At 40.2% G+C, this 27,623-nt stretch overlaps 1 protein-coding gene across 2 annotated transcripts in view; it reads right to left on the reverse strand.

Moving 5' to 3' along the window:
• Nr3c2 (nuclear receptor subfamily 3 group C member 2) overlaps window positions 1–27,617 on the reverse strand; it is a 341,763-nt gene extending 314,146 nt beyond the window's left edge. Inside the window, exons 1-2 of one of the 2 annotated variants that reach the window (XM_010632733.2) lie at window positions 27,549–27,617; window positions 20,450–22,175 (exon numbers count right to left, since the gene is read on the reverse strand). In XM_010632733.2, coding sequence (XP_010631035.1) covers window positions 20,450–22,173 — 1,724 coding nt within the window. In that variant the 5' untranslated portion in view covers window positions 22,174–22,175; window positions 27,549–27,617. Of the gene's footprint in view, window positions 1–20,449; window positions 22,176–22,280; window positions 22,302–27,548 lie in introns of those variants that run through there. The other variant, XM_010632735.3, reaches the window with a different exon arrangement.
• Between the last annotated feature and the right edge of the window lie 6 nt (window positions 27,618–27,623).

Consider the following 27,623-nt stretch of genomic DNA (forward strand, 5'->3'; position numbering starts at 1 on the left):
AAAAAAAAAAAAAAAAAAAAAAAAAAAAAAGATTTTTATACAAGATCACAGCCACCAAAGAAGTCAAATTTCAGACCTGGTAAAAGTGTAGAGCACAGGAAAGATCATTAAAGCAAAAGAGAAATAAATGTGAAGACAAAGGATTTTTTAAAGCAATATTTTTATGCTGCCTAATAGCTCCTAAAGTTACTTTATTAGCTTAGGAAATAAACTACACTATTTTTTTAAAAAAAAACTGCTCTATTTATCATGCTTGCTTATAATAATAATAACATAATAATTTAATCTCAAGCCGTTTTAATAGATTTATAACAAATGGCCCTACAACCTTAAAAGAATCTAGAAGTGACAAACACCTGCACGGAACAGAGCAGAGTTCTGAGGGGGCAGGTAGAGGGCCACCTGCCCAGGTCTGCTAGGGTTGGCCGGTAAAGCCCAAGTTACTAACTCAGCCCAAAGTTCCTTCCTTCTCTGTGGAAATGGTAGCGCCACCTGCAGGCAAAGATTCTCTATGCTTCCTAGGAGCCCCTTCAAGGCAAATCGTGCTCTTAATGTTTTGTTTTGTTTTGTTTTTGCAATAAGAATAATACATTCTCATTACAGTAAATACAAGAAAGAAAAGTAAACAAAGCAGTAACCCTATCACCACCATTTTGAAGCATTCTGTTTCACCAACCATGGAAATGTACAGACCTCTGTCCACTGAGTGAAACAAACATGTCCATACGTGTGCGTAAATTCTGCATACACAGTTGTACAGCACAATGTTAAGCAGAAAAAATAGGTTTTATTTAATGACCATAAATTTTTTTTCATAGAAATGGCTGTATTTATCACTTGAGAATAAAAATGGATTTATCAAGATTTGGCTAACCTCCAATCTATTGAAGTAAAAACATTACTTCATAAAGTATAAATGAACACCATTAGACATGCATCTTTATCCACATGTGTAATTTCCTAACAATATATTCTTAGACACTGGATCTTCTTTGTAAGGTGCATAAAAACAATGAAATTGGACTTGTCTTTATTGAAGTACACAAAGATAATGACAATAATAGCTAAACATACTTATACAGGATTTAAAATGGGCAAATACTTCTTAAGCATTTTACATTTACCCACTCAGTGAACTCTTAAGAGGTATTCTGTTAGGTATAGCCTATCATTAACCCCATCTTACAAATGATAAAACTGAGGCACAGAGAGGTTAGGTAACTTGCCCAAAGTCACACAGCTGGTATGTAGTAAAGCTGAGATACAACAAGAAAATCTGGCTAGACTCCATGCCACAGAATCACCACTTTCCTTCGGATGGTACCTACTGTCAGATTATTTGTCTCTCTTTACCCCACTTAGATCCAAGAAATGAGGATTTCAATGCTCCTTACCCACCAATGGCTCTTTCTGAAAAACTGATAAATGGAAATGGTATCTAATTGGCATTTTTATTTCTGCTTCAGTTCCCCAGCAGGCCTGAACAGCTCAGAACGTCACACACTGTATGCACCTGCTTTTCCATCCACTGTGTGCTTATGTCCTGTGCTTATCTTTCCCTTTCTCTAACACGAGCCTTCTTACCAGTTTGTACTAGCTTTTAGTGCAGAGACACGAATCTGTTCACTAGTTCCCATTTTTGTCCTAATTTTGTTCAGTATGTAGGCATTTTGCCTTTTTAGCAGTCAGAAGGCCCAGGTGGAGTATGTGTGCTTTCTTCTACGGCTCTAGTCTTACATGACACTTCTCTATCCAGAGCTCAAGTATGCGTTCGATCGAGTGTTTTTCTTTTTTTGGTACCGGGGATCGAACCCGGGTCCTTGTGCTTGTGAGGCAGGCAGCAAAACCACTGAGTTAAACCCTCGGCCCTTCAAGTGTTTTTCTTACCCCAGGTTCTTTATGAACCATCTACACATTATCTGGTGTGTGGGGCTGGTGTTACATTTTAAGCAGTAGTAGAACTGTGAAGACTTGAAACTTTAGGTGGCTTTACATAGCATCTTTTATCTTTGTGTTGTTTTTTGACTATATGGCAACATATGCTGACTTATTACAACAAAATTACTCAATCTCACAAAAAGCCATATCCAAAACACTTCTGTTCTGGGTACCGCCACATCAAAAGCATCTCAAACATGAGAAATATTCTTACCTTTCAAACCCCACACAGTTAAAGCTCCCTGAACAGTAATTCCAGCCCAGGGTCGAAAAATACCCAGGTAGCAGATTTTTCACAGCTGATTGAAATTCATTTCTTTTTGTTGTTTTTGTTGTTGTTGCTGCCGTTTTTCATTGTTGTCCAAAGAAGATAACAAGTATATATTTTGTTATTCTCTGAGTAACAGTTCTTACTTTGGAATAACATTATAAATTTAGTGATTTTAACTGGGTGGGGAAAGAGAGTTTTGGACATTTTTAACTGACTTCTTGGGCTTTCTTCCAAACCAGAGGTGCTTCTAATCAAGGTACTGTGCACCAGGGCGTGAGCATTTGTGAGCTGCATGACAAATACTTTGTTAATAATAAGACTGATGTTTATGAATGATTTGCTCTTAAAATAGGAACACAGAACAATTCATGATTCCTCCTATTATAAAGCCACTCTCTCATTTGCATTCAGTTTTCCCAGTAGAGAAAGAGGTAGAGAGGAAAGCCACCACAGAATACCACGGTGGACCTCTTATCTATGCCCATAATAAGCGATTCCTACTGAGTCATATTTCTATGTCGAGTATTTTTATGAATGTCACCAAAACAAAAAGCTTATGGTGCTATTTGCTGTACTGCCTACACATGCAAACCCACGCAGTGCTTTTAAAGCAAATCTACCACAGAGTATGTGATATGTGTGAATATTAATCTTCATCTATATTGCTGTTAAAAAAAGAGTTGAGAAATCACTAATCCAAGATATCTTCCTAATAATCTCTATTTTTGGAATTCAAAGAACAGAGTTCTCAATTATCTCAGGAGGCCACAGTGAGCTGGAAGGATTTCTTCCCTCCCAAAAGTTAGTTTTACAGCTGAATTTATTAATATTACAATAATAAGGGCTGGGGATTTATCTCAGTGATTCTGCTGCCTACCTTGCAAGCACAAGGACCTGAGTTCGATCCCCGGCACCAAAAAAAAAAAAAAAAAAAATTACTATACTAGTTCTTTTCACAGTGGAATTTCTTCAGCCAACATTATATGAGTAATTATTTACCCCGTGGTCCTCATGTGTTCCTCTTCCTACATTTCCATTGTAATTGAAATTAATAACAATCAACAGTAAGATTTCTATTGAGTACTCTATGTGTCTGCATTTGACATCAATTATCCCAGAAAAGTTTCCCACTAGCCGTCAAGGGTAAGAACAATTACTGTTGCTGCTTCATGGCTGTGGAAATTCATTCTTAGGTTAAGTAACACGCTCAAGGTCATGCAAACAACAAGCAGAAGTACGGTCCCCCCAAGTTGGCCTCCCCAACCCCGTCATTCTCCTGGAGATTCTCTTTTTATGTTTCATCCAGTTTACCGAATGACCCTGACTCCCCACCGTATCTTCCCTAGAGAATTGTATCCCCTTACCTGTCAACCGCAGCAAGCTTTTTGAACCTCATCTTTTTCAAATTATCTCTGGTCCATTTATATGGATCTAATTCCCTCCTTTATGAGATTCTTTTACCCTTACAGCCACCTTGCATAAATATTTACCACACGGAATAAGATGATGCGAACAAGTCCATAACCTCACACTATTGTTGAACAAACAATTCAAAGTGCATTCTGAACAATAAAAGTTCTATTGGTAGTCGATCACCATGGCCCGTTTCCTGTTCTGTGGTTACATTTTAACAGTGACCAAGAGGAAGAGATGTGAACCCATAGCTCACGGGGTAATCAAATGCTGGGTGGCAGAGGTGGTGCGTGAATCTGTTGAAACAATTTACAAAGCTATACATCTAAGGACACACATGGTGCGGTGGGGGCAGGAGTAAGTTCATCTTGTTAGTGATCCTCTCATAGTCAGAGAAGATCCTCTGTAGTAAGAACAACACAGGCTCTCCCTGAACAAGCCAGAATATTTTGTAGCACGCATCTTAGGCGATCCTAGGTAAACAGTGATAATCAACTATGGACGCCTCTTGGGACTACACTGATCCTAACATTGTCCACATATCCAAAAATGAGGATAAATTTGCAGGACTCTGTCCTTAAAACACATTCTGGATGCTACTAAATTTCACAGTCATTACAATATCTGCAGATGCATTCCTTGAAAGATGATGAGGTCCTCTTTCCTTCTAAAAACTGTTTCTTTGGCCCTTTACAATTATCACCTTTCTACTATCCACAAGACTGCACTACTGCTAGGTATTATTAAGTCTTGTTAATGGTCGTACTCAGAGAACCAAGCAGTATGGTTAACTAATCTATTTAAACAACTTGCCCAGGGTTGGCTATGATCTGGGTGTGTCTCCCATGGTTCCCATTTCAAAATGTAATGACCACTGTGAGGTACTACAAGGGTGGAAACTTAACCTGAATACGGGGTCAGAGGTGGAGCCTTTGGGGACTGATCAGGACGAGATAAGGCCATAAATGTACAGAGCCCATGATGGCACCCTGGTCGCTTCATAATAAAAGGAGGGACCAGAAGGCACACATGCATGCCTGCCTCTTACCACGTGACGTTCTCTGCTGTCTCCAGTACCTGCCAGCAAAAAAGACTACCACCCTGCACAATATGGTACTTCTACAATCAGGAGCCAAAACAAACTTGTCTTTTTCACTTTTTATTATTACTGGCAGCTCTGGGGATTGAACCCAGGGCCTTGAGCACACATTTTACCACCAAGCCACATCCCCAGCCCTACCTTTCCTTTATACTTTGGTATGTGTCATGTTGTCAGCGACAGAAAACAGACTAACGCTTAAGAAGTAATTAGCAACTATGTGATCAGTTTTTGAGATGAGTAGAGAGTACATTTTTCGGTCTCCCCACACTCCTTGGAGAATCATCTTTCTGTGCCCTAGGGTTGGGTGAGGCGAAGCCCCCACCTGCCACACCCATACACGCACACACAAGTGCACGCATGTCACACTACCTCCACTGCCCAGGTCCAGCTGGCCAGTCATAATCTAGCAAGGGAGAGCATGTTTCTTGTAGCAGGATCAACAGCTCATAAACTGTTAACCGGGAGTGGTACATGGCCATACTCGGCGTCACTAAAGCTGAACAGAAAAAGAAAAGCTCCAGTAGATGGAGGATAAAGGGAATCTACGACAGCACTCTCTGAAACCGGGACTCTAGCCAGGCCTGGTGTGTTCCCTGCCTCGTACGTCTCCCGGTTTCCAAGCCAGGAGACTCTATTTCGTGTAAGCTATTTAAGAGATGGGCTCCGGCGCTACTGGCAAGGCAGGCATTCCAACCAATCACATCAAATTCCCTTATGACCATCACACCATTTTATTAGTGAAATTAATACTTATATTCTAGGTGTTTCCACCCCACGTTCTGAAAACATGATTTGACATTTCCAGAGTAATAACTAATACAATCTAGTCTGTTTTGGGATCTTGAATGGATCTGGATTAAGTGTTCACAGTGGATGAGGAATTTCCCATTTTTTGCTCAGACCACTCACCTAGGATTATCCTTTGACAGAACCAAGGATTTAATAAACACTTCCAGGGTGAAAATCGGTACTGCACAAAACGAGAGTGCGAATATGATGCTGCACTTACTGGATGATACAAAAAAGCCAGCACCGAGCCTCAGCTTTATAGGGATTCACTCTGGACCCTCGGCACACCTTGGTATCTTTTACCATGTGCCGACAATGTCACCAACGCAAGGCATCCTCCAATTTTAAGGATTAAGAACGATGCATACTGTGATAAACATGACATCTTTAAGCGGCACTGTGTGCACTCGTGTTGTATAAACCATCACCCCACCACGCATCTCCAGAACTATTTTAAGTGCTCTTAATTATGTACAGTGTTCATTATTATAGATTCCAAGGACTTTAGTAAATAGTGCACATAGTTATTTATAGGTGCATTCCTCTTTCAAAAATCTCCGAGTTTTCTGTCTTTATAGTCTTTCTTCTTTTGGGCAAAGACCAGGGAAGGGCACCCCCCTTTTAAAGTTACACAACCAAAATATCAAAAGCATTACAACACACCATCTAAGAATAGTATAACCAGAAAACTTTATCTTTCTTCATTAATCCAGAGCCTTGAAATAACTCAGGGCTGGCATGCTCCGTATCGGTTTTATCTCTGGAAGAGAGACTGTGTACTGACTCTGGTAGTCATGCTAATCTAGTCATCTTCCCCATTAATTTTTTAACTTGTTTGATGTCTACATTCCTTGAAACCTCCAGAACGTCAAAATTTGCTTATTCTTGTTAGAATAAAATTGGCAAGGATTAACTTCTTTTAAAAGTGTATTTCTTCAGTGTTATGAAATCTTAGCAGCAAGATCTGCATTCACAGTTACGTTTCTATTCTTTGCCCCCTCTTCCACTCTCAGGTATTGGCAACAAATCCTCCCTTCGGAAAATGCACAGCTCACGCACTTATGCTCTCTTACGAAACTTCTTTGGCTTTTCAAATGAGTGTTACTTCAAAAGCTGGGAGCACTCGCTGATGGGTATCTCAGAACCACCCATGGATATAAATGTTTCAAAGTCATACAAACGTAGGCGCTGGCAGCCTTAGGTTGTCGCAATGAAAGGTCGCTGTGTTTACAACTCCCCCAATTCCCTACTCTTGGCATCTGTCAATCTCTTCAGTTCCCTAAAAAACAGTACTTTGGAGGAGAAAAAAAAACAAAACAAAACACTACTTTCATCTGAATCGTATCAACCAAATCTAAATCACAGGGTACTATATACACGAAATAATCCTATCTGTACAGCATATAGAAAATCTAAAACTCTTTCAGAAGTATCAAGGGCCAAATTCACACACACACAACTACCTCTTGGGTAGAAAAATGACAAAGAAGTGGAAAAAACAACCAGTTTGTATCACATGACCATAAGCTAGTTCTTCCAAGAACAAAAGCCTCTGTGAACAGAGTTTTCATTCAAAAAAAAAGAGTGTGGTCCAAAATCGGCATAAGCTAAAGGCTATCTGCTCTCACTCCACGGCTGCATTCCCAAACTTTGCACCTGGAACCGGCTCTTCAAACATATAAAAGCATATTTTGTAAGGTAAACACAAGTTCTACCATGTGACGGAAGAAAATAAGCACTTTTAGAAGGAGCACTGTTGTTCCTTCAACCAAAAATACCAGTTGCTCGAAGACACAATAAAATAGACTTCCAAACAAGCTGAGATTTTTGTTTCTTTATATCCCAGTATGCATGTCAGAATTCTATAGGTCACTATTTTTAATTCATTTACATAATCTTTCACCAGTTCGTTTTCCGGCTCTGCCAAACCAGTAGTCAGCTCTTCCTGTTTCCATTCCCTGGAGGTATTCATTTTTTCTAAAGTCTTATAAAAAGTATTAAAAGTATTATCAAAAGTATTACAAGTATTTTGGTACTGAAGTTATGCATTTTTACCTTCAAAACAAGACTATTTAGCTCATTTCACAGTAGTGTCATAATTCCGCTTAAAGTTTCTCCTTGTTTCTATAAAACCTCTGCATTTTTCTTACCTACACTCCCTGGCAATCTACTTTTTGTGGTGCTGTTAATAAATGTGGCCTCTTGGGAAGAGGGGAAAAGGAACAGACTGGATGGCCTGGCGTGCAATCACTTCTTGCTTTAAACTATCTCTGCTTTCTACTCCTCACCCACCAGTCTGACCACTTAGGCCCTTATCCTGCCTAAACTTACAAATATGGCAGCCACCCCACTGCCACTGTTGTCCTCTCTCCCTTACAGAGTAACCTTATAACCAATCCCTATGTTCAAAAACAGCAACACTGCGGAGTGCTCTTTTGACAGGGCTCAACACTTCATTTCAGCATTCACAGATCTTTATGCTTTAATTTCCCCCAGCTACCTTTAAACCCTCCGAGCAGGTGTCTAACAACTTTGACTTGTGCCATGGTTTATTCCTTGAATACCTCCCCCCACTCCTCACCAAATCCCAAATGCCAACTGATAGTGCCCCTTCCATACGAAGCTTTTCCCCCACTATTCTAAGTGAAACTACAGAACTCTTTCTTCTCTAATCATGTTAATGGTTCTCAGCAGCATCACACAACCAATTTGGGAATGAAAAAACAAAACAATAGGGCCAGGGATTTAGCTCAGCAGTTCCACAGCCTGCCTTGCAAGCACAAGGACCTGAGTTCAAACCTTGATACAAAAAAAAAAAACAAAAAAAACAAAGAAATAAAAAACAAACCAACTAAACATTCTTCCAAGCATGGTAGCACATGCCTGTAATCTCAGAACTCTGGAAGGGTGAGGCAGGCGGGTTGCAAGTTTCAGCCCAGCCAGAACAACTAAAAAAAAAAAAACAAAAAAAACAAAAAGCAATAAAACAAGGCTGACTACTGGTTTGGCAAAGCTGGAAAACAAACTGGTGAGAGACTATGTAAGTGAATTTAAAAGAGGGACATACAGAATTCTGACATGCATACTACAACAAAAAGAAACAAAAATCTCAGCTTGTTTGGTCTTCACTGGCATCAGCTTCCCCAACTACAGCACGTGGGGACAGGATGGAGACATTCCATATTCATTTGTTCAACCACATTAAGAACAAAGTGAGTGCTAAATAATTTGAAACATTCACATTGTTTTTCCCTTTCAACACAATTTTAACCCGGGCATGGTGACACATGCTTGTAATCCCAGCACTCTGGAGGCTGAGGCAGGAGGATCACTGTGAGTTCCACACCAGCCTGGGCTGCATAGTGAGTTCCAGGTCAGTCTCAACTACATAGCGAGACCCTGTCTAAAAATACCAAAAAAAAAGAGAGAATTTTAAATTGCAGTTCTTCTCTTACTTCTACATCTCCTATCAAAAAGCTTACATTAAAACACACTGAGAACAAAAAGAAGAAAACAAGTTCGTAGCATCAAAAATATAAAAAGACCTACTCTCTCAAGTGTTGGCAAGTACAGTGGCCTAGAATGTCATATACTGCAGACAGGAATGTAAAATATGAAAACTGCTTTGGAAAAGAATTTGAGTTGCTGTGTATGAAATCTATCCTGTAGTATGACCTAACAGATTCTCCTTTTACTGGGGGAAAAAGGCCTATGTCCATGGAGAGATCTGTGTGCAAATAATCATACACAGGCTTTATTTGTATTTGCCCAAACTGGAAATAACCTAAATGTCAGTCAACAGGTAAACAGATGAAGGAACTGTGGCAGAGCCATAAATGGAATCCACTCAGAGAAACGACTTCCTGATACAAGCAGTGCATAGGGCCGATCTCCACATGTCGTGGCAAAAGCAAGTGGTTCCATGTTTATGATAATCCACACAAAAGCAACACGGATAAGGCTCATACAGTGGTGGTGAGGGTTTGGGAGTGAGAGAGGTTGAGAAGGGTGCCCCGAGTGACGTTTAGGGGTGACGGGCTGCTCTGCATGTGGACCGGGTGATGGTGACCCGAACACAGATTCGGCAAAATGTGTAGAATGGCCCTAACAATGAATCTTACTGCTTGTAAATAAAAACTAACCTCCAAATAAAGAACAAGAATAGATTACCAGTGAGCCTGGAAAACACTATTACCCTTTACTCTATCCTGATAAGTGAGACAGAGAAAGATTAGTAGTTCTGATGACTCAATTGTGAAAATCCTAAAAATATGTTGATAGTCATCAAAACTTTTTCTTGCTAAACTCAGCCAAATTGTTACTGTAACAATTTTATTAAATTACACAATCATCCATCCTTGTACAGCCATGCTAGACACACATCTACTCTCAGTTCCTGTGCTAACCAATTCATTCAATCTGTATTTAGTGAACCCCAACAGTGTACATTTTTAGGTCTGGCAAATGTTCTGGAAAACAGGGGAGCCAAGGTCCTTGTTCTCCAAAGGTTCTCATCAGAAGAAAAGAAGTGAATGAAGAACATTCTGCACGTCTGTGCTGTAAAGACAACAAAACAGGGAGATGTGTCAGAAGGCAGGGGAGGGGTCACCGCTTTTAAATAAGACAGGTAGAGAAGGCCCCTGAGTGGATGGCACTGTAGGAACCCTAAGGAGCAGAAAAGGGGTGGAAACTAAACTTTGCAGGCAAAGATCTTTTGGCAAAGGGACCCTAAGTACTGAGCACCTACCCCCCCAAAAGAAAGGAAGGAATGGAGAATGACCAGGGAAGAAACAGACACTAAACACAGCAGCCAAGGGCCTGGTAATTCAGTGCCGTCGAGACCCTAAATAGTTTTACTTGATGCTGTTGCAATGAGCAACCACCAATGCGCTTAGAATTAGCCACATAATCTGATTTATATTTTAAAAGATCCACCTGGCTGCCTTTATTTATTTATTTATTGCAGGACATTCAGCTCTCTTCTCTTTTAACGCAGTATTTATTTCTTCATTTACCTTAGTCATGTGGCCCCAGGCCAATCACATGTCCTGTCTCAGTCTCCATATTTGTCAAACAGTAATACTAGCAGCCAGCAACTGCCAGAATATATTGGCTCAATCTCGTGATTAAACATTTGACTGTGAAGCTAAGTGCAGCCTCCTCTCCAGCCTCACCTTCCCAAGGCACTGACCCCACCAATTACCGTTTCACTCCTACAACTTCAGCACAAATCCAATGCTCTCTTCACTTTTTTCCCCCCAGTACTGTGGTTGAAACCCAGGGACTTGCGTCTGTCAGATCAGCATTCTAGCACTGAGCTATACCCTCAGCCATTTTTTGAGGCAAGAGTCTCACTAAGTTGCCCAGATTGGCAGGGAACTTGCCTCAGCCTCCCAAATAGCTGAGATTACAGGTGTACCAGGGCCCCTCTTCACCTTTTACCTTGACGTGGATCCTGCTGTTTCTTTGCACAACCCTCTCTTCTTTCCACCCCCTGGTCTTTACCACCAAAATAGATTGTCTTCCAAGAATTTAATGGCTGTACCCACAAACCCCACGTTGCTCCTCTTCAATCTCAATGCGGTGCCCATTTGCCCCACTCTACAGAATTCCTTCCTGAAAATCACTAGTCTTCCTCTGTCACCGACTCCTAAGTCTTAGTCCTGGTAAACCCAACATTTCCATCAGGTTTTATCCTCACCAATCTACTGCCAAAAGGGAAGGGTCTCACTCCCAGCTCTGTCACTACTTTGAAAGATACTGGAAAAGATACGTAATTTCTCTGGGCCTTAGTTTCAAGAACTGTCCCCATGCTGGGCTAGATTTATTGGTAGCCTTCGAGCCCTTCTAATTTGAAATGTTTAGGACTATATAATTCCTTATTAAGATGCGTTACTCATCTGCTCCGTGGGATTTCATTCTTCTAAGCTCTTAGCAAAATGTACCCACGTGGACCCCCCTAATTCTGCAGAGGCCTCCTGCATCTCCAGACCAACACTGCAGCCCGTACAGAGAACTTTCTACCCAGAGGTAGTTCTGAGACTTAAAGCTTATGCAATCAAGGTCTCACCTCTTCCCCTCCAAACCAATTCTTCTTGACTTTTCCCTTTCCCTTTATTGCTTACAAATGCTCACAGCAGCCAGGCTCACGTCAGGAACTTTTTGCAGGTTTTCCACATACTTTATTCTCCCAGCCTCAACTTTAACAGTTTGCTCCTGATTTTATTACATGAGACACGGCAAAGTCAGGATCCCCTGTGGAGGGTAGGAGTTGGGCACCTGTGATGGCCAATCCCAGTGTGGGTCTGGTGCTCACCGTGGAGACTGGAGCCCAAGCAGAAGACAGGCAGGTGTTGCTATGTTTGTGTGACCGAGGCAGAACCCAAGTAAGGTACACACAGCCCAGCATGGGGTGAGGAGGATGCCCACTGATATGTCTGCTGCCACGACCAGAATGTGGGATGAGGCCACAGTCAGAGAAAGGAGAGCATCTGTGGGGATGGACACTCCTTGGAGAGATGGCAGATTCCAGGTCTGGTGTGGGAAAAGACTCTTATGGGTCTAAAGCAAAGGATGATAGAGACAAAGCAAAAAGGACAGAGAAACCAGCTTGGATGGGCTTTCTCTGGCTTAACCAGAAACAGCCTGACCATCACAAATAACAGGAACAGGTTATAATCCACTGCATAAAATGAGTAAAAACAATGCCATGAAGACACACAAAAAAATGAATAAAGTCTGATGAAGAATGGGATAGTTACATAGTTTCAAAGTACTTCTCCCTAAGATATCTTCTAATTGCAAAAGAAGAGTAACTTTACCACACAGGACCTGTTGAGTGATGTGAGTGAATTGCAATGACACAGAAATCACGTATACCTGACAGGATGCAAGGAGAAGGATGCAGCCACGCTTCTGTGACCATCCTGGCAAAGGTACGTGGAGTGAGTTTAATCATGAGGAAGTACCCATAAACTCTAATGGGGAAACTTACAAAAGAACTGGCCTTTAATCTTCAAAAGTAAACAGTAAAAGCACCCCTAACTCTCACCAGTTTTAAAACAAATTTAAGATTTCAACGTAAGACCCAAAATAATAAAACTGCTAGAAGAAAACAGAAACAATTCAGGATATGGAAATGGGCAAGGATTTTTCAGACCAGACTCCAAAAACACAGGAAACAAAACCATAGTCAACAGGATCACATCAAACTAAAAAGCTTCTGCACAGCAAAGGAAACATTCATCAGAGTGAAGAGACAAACCAAAGAATGTGGGACTTGCAAAGTAAACAGCTGGTAAGGGGTTAATATCCGGAATAGAGAAGGAACTCCAAACACTGGACAGCAAAACAAAAACAAATCAACAAACAAACCTGATGTTAAAATGGGCACTCGATCTACACCAGCATTTCCCAAAAGCAGATGTAAAAATGGCTCAAGAGGGATAAAACAAAATATGGGACATCACAAATCAGTAGGGAAATGCAAATCAAAACCACAATGAGGTATCACTCCAGTTAAGCACTATCAAAAGTGCAAAAGACAACAAGTGCTGGAAAGGATGTGGGGAAAAGGGGAATCCTTGCATGCCGTTGGGACAGCACGTAAATTAATACAGCCATTATGAAAAACAGTATGGAGATTCCTCAAGAAATTCCCAAAGATAGAACTACTGTATGATCCAGCAATCATATTATTTTGTATATATCCAAAATGCACGAACTCAGTATCAAGAGAACCCCTGTGTCCATTGTAGCACTATTTGTAACAGCCAGGAAATGGCTAAGAAGAATGGATAATGAAAATATGATACGTATACACAAAGACATTGCACATAGTCACTAAAAAACATGAAGTTCTACCCTTTGCAACAACATGGTGGGAAGTGGAGATCATCACATTAGTGAAATAAGCCCGGCTCAGGAAGACTTGTACCACTTGATCTCCCATATACATGGGAAATCTAAAGAAGCTGGTTTCATAGAGGTTGAGAATAGAAACAATGGTTACCACAGGCCGGGAGGAGCAGAAGGTGGCTGGCTGATGGGTAGTGCACTGTGGTTAGATCCCTGAGTAAGAAGTTCTAGCATGCTATGGCACAACAGGGTGACTGCTGGTAGAGGCTGTGCGATGCATGTTTCAAAAAGCTAAAACATAGCATTTTGAAGATTTCTGCCCTTTAGAAGTAAAAAAATGTTTGAGGAGATGGACATGTTTAACTGGATTACTCAATGTATATGTGTATCAAAAGAATCATAAGCTATCCCCTTCATAAGTACAATTTTTAAAAAAAGCCAAGGAAAGTCTCAAAATCTAGAAAAAAGAACTGTCCTACGAAATAAAGAGACAAAATAAGGAAACATGACAACTAGACACAATACAGAATTCTGATCTTGATCCTTTTGTTGTGAAAGACATTACTGAGACAATTGGTAAAGTCAGGATGAGGGCTAAGAAGAATTAGTGCTAATTTCTTGGTTTTGATAGTTGTGTTGTGGTTGCATAAATAAATGTCCTTGTTTTCAGGAGGTCTTTGTAGTGAACTTCCACTTTTTCATAAATATGCAATCATTTCAAAACAAAACATTTACATAAAAATTAACTTCTATGAAGGTTTATCTTGTACTATCACAAAACTGACTCCTTCTTTCCATTACTCCCAATATCCTTGCTCCAGGGAGCTTAATTCCCACTCTATTGCACAGCTGAAATAATTTCTTAACAAGCTCTTTATGCTGTAATCTACCCACACCCACAGACCAATTAAGGTCTCCCTCAGTGTACTGCCTGTAGCTCCCACTGCCTCCTGCTCCAGCATTCAAACAACCAGTCTTTGCTACCAAATACAAGTTTCTCAGTGGATCTCTCAAATTCAACTCTCCTCTGATTCCAACTAACCTGTCTGGGCCTTCTTCCTTCTCCCCCACAACAGCCGTGCCACAGCCAGATGCAAGATGGACCACGCCCAGTGCTGTTGTCCATCTCCAAGGCTTTGCTTTTACAGTTCCCTCCATAAGGCAACGTCCGCCTCCACAAACTCCCCAAGACTAAGTATAAATACCAACGCCGATGACCTACCACTTCTTCATTTTGCAAGATCTGCTCATAGAGTCTCTCCTTGTCAGAAAACCCAAAGTCAATTTTTCCCTTCAAAAACCACACTTCATTCAGTTTCACAAAGTAATTTTTACATTCTGGCTTCATCAACCCCTAACGCACAAGGTAAGGCTCCATACCGATGAAGTATTCCTCAGTAACCAAATAAGTCACAGCCAAGATTATGAATCCACATTGGCAGTTATTACCTCATATTTTCTCCCTAGGGTATTAGCTTTTTAAGTATTCAAGTTACTTCTTGATTATCCTGTTCTCTTCCTTACGATACAATTTTCTATTTCTGGTACAAAACACAATCTCTACCCATTTTCGACACAGAAATTTGGTGTTGGCCAGAACAGTACCATAAAGCCTGAGGTTTCCAGAGCTCGGTTAAGGAACAAGTTTTTATATGTGATTACATTTTAGCCTCATCATTACCTTATCATTAAAACAAAACTCTTAAAACTAAAAACAATACTTGACAAATTTAAAACCAGAAAACTTAAAGATTAAAATGAAGACTGTCCATTTACATAGTCTTAATTTTTCTTGGTTTTCACTACTAAATTTTGGGATGCCATTCACAAAGGTATCCAAGTTAGTGGCTATACTTAACTATAATCATAAGGTCAGTATTTTTCTCTCAATCCTAATTTCGTAAGTGAAAGAAAATGATAAAATTACTTAGCAGCAGGGCTGAAATTTTATCAGCAGGTAAGTAGTAGGAAATGAGAGAAACAACTGAAAGCCAGGGTGGGGGGAAGTATTATTCTGGAGGGGAAAATGCTATCAAAGCATTAAGTCAAGTGTTGCTCTGAAATTACGGTGATACCATCTGCTATTACTCTGATACTACAAAGACAGGAAAAGGCAGGCACACCCAGAAGCTCAACATCACCAAAGGCATCAAATCTATAAATGTAAAATCTCCAGGTCCTGGTTTCAGCAAGGCACAGGTGTAAAAACTGCTTTATATGGAATAGTTTGAACTTATCTAATGCAAACTGGATTTTATTTCAACTTTTATTTTGTAAGTATGAAGTAAATTGCTCTAAATAGCATTTTAGGTAATAAATGTGGACATACTAATATTTAATCTTAGGATGTTAATATCTGTGACGTTAAAAGAGAAACTTCCAGAAGTACACTGAAAATAGAATCTTACATATAAAAGCACGGGGGCTTTATCTCCCTCCAAAAAATTATCTATTGCCACTCTTCGTAGAACTACCATAACTGAAAGTAAGGAAATCAACAGGAGCAGCAAGGCTCACTTTAAAATCATTTCAACAGGGTTATTTTTAATACTGAGCTGGAGGAATTCTAGGTACTTTAGAAGTTTCAGAATCAAATGGTAAGACAAATAACAAGAAAAAATGTTACATCCCAAGTGACTGCAGAAATGCTATAGTACATTTATTTGTTATAGTAAGCAACACTCAAACACACAGCACACTCCTGTAAAACCCACTACTCTTTCAATATGAGGAAATATTTCAGCTCCTTGAATTCTGAATCTTCTCATATATCATATAAAGTTAGTTAAGTTGAGGACAACTGAAAAATAAAACTATACATCATTTACTAAGTTGTTTTAGTCTATCGTGAAAAAAAAAATCAGCACAAATTGAGATAAATACCTACTATTTGTGTTACCAACCAGGATATACTCTTTGAAATGGTGAACTTTAAATTCAAAAGCCTAAGCCAATCCCAGCATCTGTCGTGGCACTATCAGAATGATGACGATTATCACCATAAACAGTGATGTCAACAGAAACAGCCTGTTTCCATGAAGAATAGTGTCAATAAAGAGATGAAGGAATCCATAGTAAGTTCATTTTAGAGGAGGCAAGATCTGATTAGAGATGGCAGGAAAAGGTAGGCAGATTTTCTATAGATGGAGCAGGAAGCTAAGCCATGGTGAGGGAGGAACGGGGACTTAAAATGATCGAGATATGATTTTTGCATGTTCCAATGACCCCCACCTGAGTGTAACTATTATGCATCACAGATATAAACTACTCTTAAAAAAGATTCAACTACTCAGTTTAAGTAAAATGGTAGTTCCACTTCCTCTCACTTTTACCTTAGAACAGTAAATGGTAATGACATTTTTCTAGCCAGACTGCCATGAAAACTACTGAGTGAAACTTGTGAATAAAAACAGTTGAAACCAGAGTAGCAAATGAGGAATGCCTGATTCTGATTCCTCACTGGAAGCTAAGTACCCAGTACTCAAGTCGTTTGGCTGGTGACTTCACGGAGCACTGAGTTCAACTTTTAAGTGAAGAAACCTGAGGCCGAGAATTGTGAGTCATGGAAAGTCAGTTTTGTTTGTGCCTCAGCTGACAGGCCAAGTCCGATCAACAGGACACAACTAGGTCCAGCGTCCACCCTGAGGGCTTTACATTTAGCTTTGTCATAATTTACTTTACAATTTGGTGTGCAGACAATCCCTTCACTGGGAATTATTAACAGCCAGGTGACTTTCGTCACCGCTTTTACAGAATGCCCATGCACTGGAATAAAGACAACACACACCTCCCAGCCATTAGTCACATCCATCAGCTTGAAAAATTAATCTAGGTGACAGTCTTTTTCTTATTTGAATAGTCTAACACAAATCAGAGAATACACTCTTTCTCCACGAACCTCCCAAAAGGGTACAGAACAGAGAGGACCAGCAGTTCTCAACTCCCGGGTCTCAGAAAACCTTTGCACTCTGCACTCTTAAGTACTGAGGATCCACTTCAAAGAGTTTATGCAAATTATGGCTAAATTAAGACTAGTGTTTTAGCTTTTTTAAAAATAACTCATTCCATGCTAAACATCACACTTATGAAAAAGTAACTATTTCCCCAAATGAAAAACTTCAGTTTTTTTCAGTGAGATGTCCGTGAATGTGTTATTTTTGTAAGACTATTATTTTGCTTACTAGAGGATAGCTAGATTCTCTTTCTACTTCTGCATTCAATGTGTATGACAGGTTTTGCTTCAAGCATGTGAAGAAAATCTGGCCTCACGTAGGTATGTTGTTGGAAAAGGAAAAATGTTTTAATGGTCTCTTCCGACCACTGCAGATCTAATTCTACACTAACAAATGACAGTATTTTCTTAAAGCTTGGTTGTGATATGGAGGCTGAAACAACATCAATGAGCTTTTCATAAACTATTACATAAAATGCTTTATCCCCAATGCTTTATTTTCCATTTTGAGTGCATCTTTTACCAATCCATGAATCTCTTTGAAAATGTCTCAGGAACCCCCACGCCAAAATTTTATATTTATTAGAAAATACTTTATACAGTTCTACTTAAGGATAAAGGACACTATTAAAAATAGAAGCATGTACGTATTGACCCTTTACAATATTTAATTTATTAATTTATTTATCATGACCTGAAATGGGATATGATCATCAGATATTAAGAAACAGGCAAAAGGGCTGGATTTTGGTCTAAAAGATACAAATTAAGAGACCAATGACGAGGCCTGGATGAAGGTAAATTGTAATATTATTATAGCACACATACTGAAATTTGGGGAAAGATCTAAGAGGATTTTGATCTTTGAGCCTTTATTTCTGGAATAAAAAAACAAACAGGCTTGAATAATACTAGGAAAAGGTGTAAAGAATTATTAATCTATAAGAGATTTCAAATAACATTAAAGCTTTGGCATTAAAATGCGTGAAAAGCTAAAATGGCACAAACCAGTACATATGCAAACAGAGCATGTATTTCCTTCCACTATATCACCTACACAAAGAGTTCTAGGATTCACACGAGGGGACAGTGCATACAGATGCAGGATAGCTTCAAGGTCAATGGGGTCACTGGTGAGTCAGGAGCAGATGCATAAATTAAGGATGACAGCTCCAATTAAAACAGTAAAAACATGATATAGAATAAGCATAAGCATTAAAGATTTTAGTTAGCATAGCTCGAAAATTTCTACCAAAAGCAACATTACCCAAAGCTACAGACTTCACAACTGGAAATAGAAAAGCACAAATGGAATTATAGTATCAAACATGGGGCACTCACCATTAAAAAATCAGTTTAGTAAGAAATTATCAAGCATCTCTTGCAAAAGTACTTAAACATTTCAAATATTTCTTGTTAAAAACCTAAGTTCATAAGTTTTTCTTTACAACAATAAGGCAAATGAAAATATTATAAAACTCTGAAACAAGTAAAAGATAATGATCACCAACATACCAGGTTGGTTTCAGTAATTCAGATGAACTAACTCATAAATGGTTTTAACTACCTTGAAAGTAGTTCAGATTCATGCACTTCTGACAGATAATAAAACTACAGCACAGGTGAAGAGATGAACACAGGAGAGGAGCCCGTGAGTAGAAGGCCTGGAGCCAGGGCAGAGTTTCCCTTAGCCACCAGTCTACTCTCTCTCGGACCACGTAAAACTATCACAAAAATATCCACACTGCTTGAAAAAATTTCCTTCTCCAAAAGTAAATTAAAGTGCTACCAGCAAAACATGCTGAGTTTCTGATAACAGCCGAGCTACCTTGTGACATGTGTTAAGCGTTTGGAATTTAAGAGAAGCGTTAGGATCTGGTTGAAGAGCTCAAGCTATGAGTGAACTGTAACAATGAATACCTGGTGGAACTATACCTGGTGATTCTATAAAAGCAAGAGGAGCAAGCTTTGAGCCAGTGATAAGGAAAAGAACACACAAATTGAAAGTTTCTGTTTTTGTTTGGAAAATATAAGAGTAAGGAAGAAAGACGTACAGAAAAATAAACTCCACGATGTGGATCCTGTTAACAGGATGGACACAATTCCCACAAAATAAAATTTTAAGTAAATGGAGGAAAATAAATATGTATCCTTAGATACCACAGGAATGAACTGTATGTAGAAAATGTATTCTTTATATATCCACAAGGAATCATTTATCACATCTATGTAATAAAACAGTACTAAAGCAAAGTCCAGTGCAAGTAGTCATTGCATAAGTTAGAACCACCCTTTATACTCATAACTAAAACCTCTTCCTTGTTTTTCTAAATATATACAACATGCTAACTGTAAAAAGGAAAGCCAAGAGATATTTTACAGTTGATAAGTATGTTTTCTTACAGGTCTAAAAAGTTGTAAATATATTGATTCAATACCTTAGTGATATGTTTACTTTCCAACATGACTAAAAAAGCAAGATTGTCCACTGAGTAATTTTAGTTGGGTCAAGCCTTTAAAAGTTCTCAACAATTAAGGAAATGATTTATTTACATTGAAAAACCACAAGTTTCGTATAATTAACCTACGCAGAAAAGGGTGGGAAAGAGAGGAGCTTGTGGGTAGCAAGTTTGGGGTCCAATTTTATTTTTCCATAGTCAATTATGTAATTAATAAGGAAAGCTAAAGGATAAGAGACTAAGACCACAAAGTAGTTTGATGTAATTTCATTGAGCCTGCAAACAGCTAAAGAAAAAAAAAACAAAAAAAAAAAAAAAAAAAAAAAAAAAAAACAAAAACAAACACCAAAACTATTTCCCTCGTCTGCTAAAGTAAACATAGTAATTGGCAGTAGAAAACAAATATTTTCCAAACACCCAAAACGACAATAGCGGCACACCTATATATTCTCCTTCAGAGTCCACATGGGCATTACCTAAGAGAGTGTAAGAATTTTTTATTCCTCTGCTTTGAAAAAAGCAATACCACTGTACAAAGAGGGGACATGGATTATCCTTAAAACCAAACCAAACCAAAAATACACTGAAACCTGTTTAAATTTCTCAACTTACATGGAGAGCCTTTTCAGAAGAACAAAAGAGAAAAATGAGGGAAAAAATCAACTTACCTTGATACGTTTTCTGGAATGTATTCTAGAACTGGATACCCATCACTTCTTCTAGACGACAGATCACCGTGTGATTTCCATGACTCCACTAAAGTACTGACAGGAGGAAAGGAACTCAGGTGCTGGAAAGACTGGTCTCTAGTTGATCGTGACAAAGATATTGTACCTTGAGCACCAATCCTGTAGTGAAAGGACTGCCCACCTGAATTCACACCAACGATGGCAGAGGCAGGGATGCTGGCCTCCGGGTAATAGCTCCCGTCCTCTGGTTCCTGTTTAATCCCCACTGGGAATGCACTGCCTTCACAGTTGCCCTCAAAGCCTGGCACAGGTGGTCCTAAAATTCCTGACAGAGAATAGTAGTCTTTATCATCCATAAAGGAAAAATAGGAGCCATCCATAAATGGAAATGGGTTTACCGCTGGATTCCCTTTAAAAGAGGTGGCTGAACATGAATGCTTGGTGGGTTCTTGCTTTATTGGTACAGAGAATGGAGACTCAGAATTCATCTTGCCACTGCCTCCTAGACACGAGCTGCTAAAAGCTCCATCTGGCTCTGGTTTGATGTATTGGACGATGTTGAGCTGGCTCGCCACACCGTTGGAGACGGCATTCTCGACTTCCTCGGTTTTCGGAAAAGGGACCTCGTGAGCACCTTTCTCGTGTGTGTCCGGACTGGGAGTCACATCCCGGGTTGCACCGGCTCCAGTACAGTTGCTAGGAGCAATGTAGTTGAAGACATTGTTTATGGGGCTGCAGATGGAGCCCACTGTACTGGCTGTCGGACTGGAAAGCGTGGATCTGTTATTTGTGTTGGAAGGGCTGGAGACGGAGCACCTTGAGTTATTAAGATTTGCAGGGCTGGACACAGAGGAGCGCAGAGTGACATTGGGACTGGAGACTGGAGATTTGACACTGCAGTGACTCAGAGGGGTGGAAACTGGGGATTTCATGCTACTTAAGGGACTTGAGAGAGGGGAGCCCACGTTGCTAGCATGTGCAGGGCTGTGCGACCGGGACCCTCGGTTCTCAACATTGGGGGAGCATGTCACAGGAGTTCCTTGGGTGATGGGGCTGTGCACTGAGAAACCGCCAAAGCTAGCTGTGGAGGAGGACACCGAGCTGACTGTAGCAGGGCTGCACACAGAGGGGCTCTTCTCGTGACACACGATGGGGCTCTTAACAATGGCGCGCATGACCCCACCATTCACGGAGCTCCCCGGGTCGGACCCAAAGGACCTCAAGGGCCTGCTCACAGTACTGAGGTTCGAAGGGCGATGGCCGTTCTCTTTGTAAAATTTCACCAGCTGCTCTACATTGTGGTAAATCTTTGCTGGACTCACGCTTCCTTGTTGGTTCTGCGGATCGTAGGCGTAGTCAGCATCTCTTATAGAATCCATGTATAAACCCATGGACTCCGCGACAGTAGCCGAAAGTTCCTTAGATTCCAGCTCAGTTTTAATGTCAGATGTTAAAATCCCAGACCGGTTACTGTCTTGCTGAAGGCAAGGGAGTAGTTCGTGTTTTTCTCTGCTGCTTCCTTGAGTACTGTTGTTTGGAATAGCACCGGAAACACAGCTTACGTTGACAATCTCCATGTAGTTATTCTCATCGGTCCTCTCTGTAGGGCCCAGGGAAGAATGCTCTGGAGCCTGAGAGATTTGACTCCACCGTCTTTCCATATCTAGACCTTCAGGGAGACTGGGGTAGCCTTTGGTCTCCATAGCTGGCAAATAAATTTGCATTACAAAGTTAGTCTGTAATAGCAGTAATACACTGAAAGACATTCTAAACTTTCATTTATTGAACTACAAATACACACACTACTCACCTTCTTAGGTGATGACAGAACATAAAATTGACTCTAACTTGTCCGGAAGCCAAAATAAGCAACTAAATAAAACTATTTTGCATCCAAAGAAAAGTAACATATTGAAGACAGCCCTCAGAATTTGCAAAGCATATTTACAAATGTTTACTTACAGGAATATGAAGTAATATTCAAAGGAATCCTGGGGATTGAAAAAGCAGTCAGAGGAGAAACTGAGGACTTAATGATGTGGGGAACTTGTTCAGAGTCAAACACACATTGACAAAGTCAGGTTTAAAACTGGATCTTCGGACTCCAGAGAGTTTGGAGTCTTTTGGTCAAACAGAAGCTGCCTCCCAGATCCAATACATAGATGGCCTTGTTAAAAACTATATGGAAATGTAGCCCAAGTTACCATTCCCAAATACAAATTTAGCAAGCGAGCTGTCATGGGAAAGTAAGTGAAGAATTATATTTAAAGCAATAAGAGTTACGGTAGATTAGTGGTAGAGACAATTTTACGGCAAGCCTGAACAGTAAAGGTTGATGTGTTCTGATGAGGATGGTCTACATGCAGATGCATCTGAGAGGCTGCAGGACCACCAGGACCCTTCTCTGTATTTCAGCACCACCCAAGAGTTTGCCAAGCTCCTGACAGGGTGGTAACACTGCTAAAACGGACTCCCAACAACAGACAGACATTTCTACACCCAATAACAAACACAGGAAATCTGAGCGGGGTCCTGGAAACGTAAGCATTCATTCATTCAACAATATTTACCAATAGCAGAGTGGCCCGCTAGCACATGGTTTCATCACCAACAGCACAAACTAAGGATACTTATCAAGCACTTGCTGTATCCTAGGCCTAAGACCGGTCACTAAATCTGCCATGATAAACAAACAGGAGCAGTCCCTGCCCTCAAGGAGCCCTGGATCCTTTTAGATGTACACTCCTATCCATTAGCTCTAACCTACCAACCTACTTCACAGACAAATCATAACAGGCTACGATTATGTAATTCTCATGCGCTATATAAGTCAATCAATGCAGCTTTACAAAGCATTCACACTCATCAATCCTTACAAACAACTCTTAGACAGCTTGGGAAAGTAGTGTCGAAATAACACAAGTGGGGAAACTGAGGCACTAGCCCTGGAACTGAATGGCAGGGCTGGAATTTGATCCCAGGTCTCTGAGGATTTCACAACCTTGGCACTGTGGCTGTTTTGGACCAGAAAGTGCTCTGTTGTCCCGCTTCACCCTGTACGCAGCAAGGCCTTCAGCACTCTCCCTGACCTACTAGACATCAGGAGCTCTCCCCGTCCCCAGCTGCCACAATGAAAATTGTCTGTCCACAATACCAAACGCCTTCCAGGGTGCAAAATCATCCCTACTCCCTTTAAACTTTAAATCAACCCCGGCACTTTAAAGAAACATATTAACAGAAAACAAATGCATTTGCAGTAAAATTTTATGTACACATTTTAAAATGTCTAGAAAAAAAAAATGTCTATCCTGGCACTAAGCCCAGCATTCTGGGAGGCTGAGGCAGAAGGATCAAAAGTTCATGCCCAGCTTGGGCAGTTTTGCAAGACCCTGTCTCAAAAAATTAAAAGGGGTTGGGGATACAGCTCAGTGTGAAGACCCTGGGTTCAATCCGCAGTACTGCCAATAAATTAAATAAATAAATACAAATATAAATACGTAATAAAAATAAAAGCATGCATAGTCCAAGTCTATAAACAATTTGTAATCCTAGAGAGGTCCTGCCATTCTACAGTAGTTCTGTGAAGAAGAAAGAAGTGCTTTAGGCCTCTAACCCTTTGCCCTTTCTGCCACTGACTACTTCCCTCCTCCTTACCTTCCCCTCTTTAAAAAGTGATCTTCAAATGGTCTTTTGCTACAGAACTTATATTGACATTGGAAAATATAATGGCTCTACTTAGTAAACTAGCATTAAACAGCTCAAGGATCTATTAATGAAATTTAATGTCCAAATATTTTGAGTATAATTTACTTCTTACTTTTCTGTATTCTGAGCGAGATTTTAAGTTCTGACAAGGCAGAAGCTATCAATTTTCACCACCACGTCCCAGACGGACAGTAAAGTGCAAATAAAAAATGTTAAACTATTATACTATAATCAATACTCAATTTGAGAACATTAAAACCTACCATTACATTGCATGCTTTTACTCAAAAGAACATTATTCTATGAATTCCTAATCAAAAATCAATCACAAAACAGGAGACAAATAAATCAAATTACAAAGGTGGAGGTAGTTAGCTGCTAATTCCACGTACCCCCCCCAAAAAAAAGCCGTTATGGGGAAAAGCCAATTAAAAGTTGGGGAAAAGCAGCATGTTGGAACCCAAATGGCTAATACTAGACATTTCTGCTTTACAAAAAAAAAAAAAAAAAAAAAAAAAAAAAATTTTTTTTTTTTAGTCCTAGCTATGGGGAGGAAAAGCACAGCAAATATTACATGTTTTTTTAAAAAAAGTCTATCCAAGAATATTCTGTCCTCCCCACACCAAAGATGAAAGAACGTATATTAAGGTATACATGTTTCAGATATAAATTAAACATACCAAGAAATACGGAGATGTGTGTTCCAGTGGCAACCCGTATGTATCCAATGCTCCATTACCCCAACTCAACTCCTTCTCCTGGGTCACTGCACCACATCCAGGCACCCCATAGCCCGACAGGTACCCTGCCCCCTACCAGAGGCCTCCGGTGACACACCTGACTCCCACAGCTACAGCCTCCATCGCCCTTGGCTGTAGGCAACAGTGCTCTCTGCCCCGAGTAGGAAGGGAGATCCCCACCAAGACCCCTCCAAAAAGCCACCCTCCCAACTGTCTCTTAAGAAGGGTGGATACTAGCTTTTTTGAGACTCACAGTGCAAAGCTGCCATAATGAAACCCCTGGGAGATTCTACAGTGCAGAAATGAGTTTACTTTTTAATCCAGCATCCTCTAGATAATTTGGCTGCTGCACCCCTTTTTTCACAAAACACCTCCTAACAGTATGCTGAGGGACACTTTTCCTCACTTCGCCCTAAAGCATAATCCATAAGCCAGATCTGCAAAGCTATACAAGACTTGAAGGAAACCTGCGAGGGACACAGTGAGACCCGGAGCTCCCTGAAAGCACTGTACAAGGAAGCACCTTATCAGCCAGCATCAGACAGCTGGTGACAACTTTCCAAGTCCTATTTCATAAGCCCTGCACTCTCTTAATATCATAAAGCAGCCTGCACTTCACCATGATACTGACAGGACTATCATTAAAGAATCTGCCAAAGGCTTTGCTGGAAAGATAAATTAGCTAAGGTATTGCCATATACCAACCTCATGCACTTTCAACAAAGGAAACAGAGTAAAGGTTGGCAGCAAACACCAAAGAATGGACATTTAGCACCTGCATGACTTCCACTGCAAACATTCTTCAAATCAGACCTTTATAAGAAAATAGGATTGAGGTATGCTGACTTCTCCCTATTATTTTTATTAGCCTTTTTCTATAAACAAATTTATCAGCTTAGAAATGTATTTCCCATGTTGTCCAGGGAACCCCAAGATGTCTTTAGAATTAACATAACCAGAGCTTGAGCAGAACTGGAATATCCACTGAAAATACTAGTTGATAAGTATGATCTTCATAGAACTTGATACCTAGAGGGTAAAGTTTTAGTCACTAAATATAAAAGGACGCAGATATCTATATATCTTGATTAAAATCAGGCTTGTATGCCTCCCAGTGGATACAAGAGACTTTTGGGACAAAGGGAAAAACCATTATAAATCTTTAATTCTAATATAAATGACCTCCCCGAAATATAAAGGACATTCATATCAGTAGGAAAGGTTCTACTTTAAACCATGTATATGCCTGCAAGCACTATTTTTAAATTTTATCTTTTATAATCCATGTTTAATTGCAATTTTCTGTAAGGAAGTAAGGTCCATCTCCCGGAATATTAAAGATCCATGTCAATGATATCTGAAAATTGTTTCAATTTTAATATTCCCCAGAACAGTCACGTTTCAGTGGCATCATTTTCTAGTTATTTCACCAAAATAAGGAATGTCAAAGACTAAGGCATAAGAATTTTAGTCATTGCTAGGTTGCAGAGTTTTAAAAGTGCACTGTAACTATTTTTCTGTCATTCTGCTCTTCAGAACTACCACCTTCCTCTTTTACAGGTGAGGTAAATGAAAAAAAAAAACAACCTGCCCAAGGTCACCTAAGAAAGCAGGAGAACCAGTTAGAATTGAGCACACTGGATTTCTATTCACTCACCTAATTCAGTGAGCCACCTGATCGTCTCAAAATCCCCAAACAAAACTGTCTTTCCTTAAGGAAAAAAAGTTCTACTTTAGATCTGGGTATTTTTTTTTTCAAAACTTCTCAAGTATTTTCATAAGAATATGTCTTGATGTTAAACATAAAATTAAAACTTCAGGGCAGGATTTCACAGATGGACACCGCTGTTATCCTAACTATATCCATATCGTCAATAATAGCACCTGGAGAAATGGCGATACAAGGCATTAACAAGCCAATTCGGTGCCTTTAAAATTCAGCTGTTTGTTTTTCTGACTCTCCTGTTATAAAAATAATCAAAATTGATGGTGTCATAACCCATTAAGATTTGAACCTGATCTCTTGCAGTTCGGTAGGAAAAGCCACGCACCTAAAATTCGGCAGGTTAAGGATGCCACCCAAAAAAGCTTTATCCCTTCTCTGCCCCTACAATTCTGATGACACAGAAAGCACAGCCTCTCACAAGAGTTTGGAGAAAACCAGGGAACGGGAAACGCACTAATTTCCAAAGCCCCTTTTACGCAGGGGCTGTCAGGATCTGTATCTCCTTCAACTGCCCTTATTCCGCTACACCTCGGGCTGAGATTTGGAAGCTTCCGCAATTGACAGAGCAAAGAAATATTATTCAAACGTCCTTTAAAATTCGTAGAAGGGAAAATGATCCGAAATTTATCTTTGGGACAAGGAAAGGGTGGGAGACCTCCCACTGCCGGAGTCGGTTAGAGCTGCTCTTAGAGGGCATTTATTCAAAGTGGCCAAACTTTCCCAAAATAGTCCTCTGGCGGCCAAAAGGGGGGAGAAAAAAGTGGGAAAACCAAAACAAAACAAGCACACAGCACCATACTGACTGTGCCTCCGGATTACGCAGCCACTTTTCCCTGCAAAGTGCACGCTCCGCGCCGCCGCCGTACGCCGCGCAGGGAGAGGCGCCCCGCCTCGCACCCCTACACACCTGCCGCGGCCGGGGTCCGTCTCTCGCCGTCTACCTGTTGCAGCGCTTGCCACCGCCACGACACCCCTGCTGCGC

This window comes from Fukomys damarensis, unplaced genomic scaffold, assembly GCF_012274545.1.
Source record: "Fukomys damarensis isolate Sample0158 unplaced genomic scaffold, DMR_v1.0_HiC HiC_scaffold_38, whole genome shotgun sequence".
In the NCBI taxonomy this organism is placed as follows: Eukaryota; Metazoa; Chordata; class Mammalia; order Rodentia; family Bathyergidae; genus Fukomys; species Fukomys damarensis.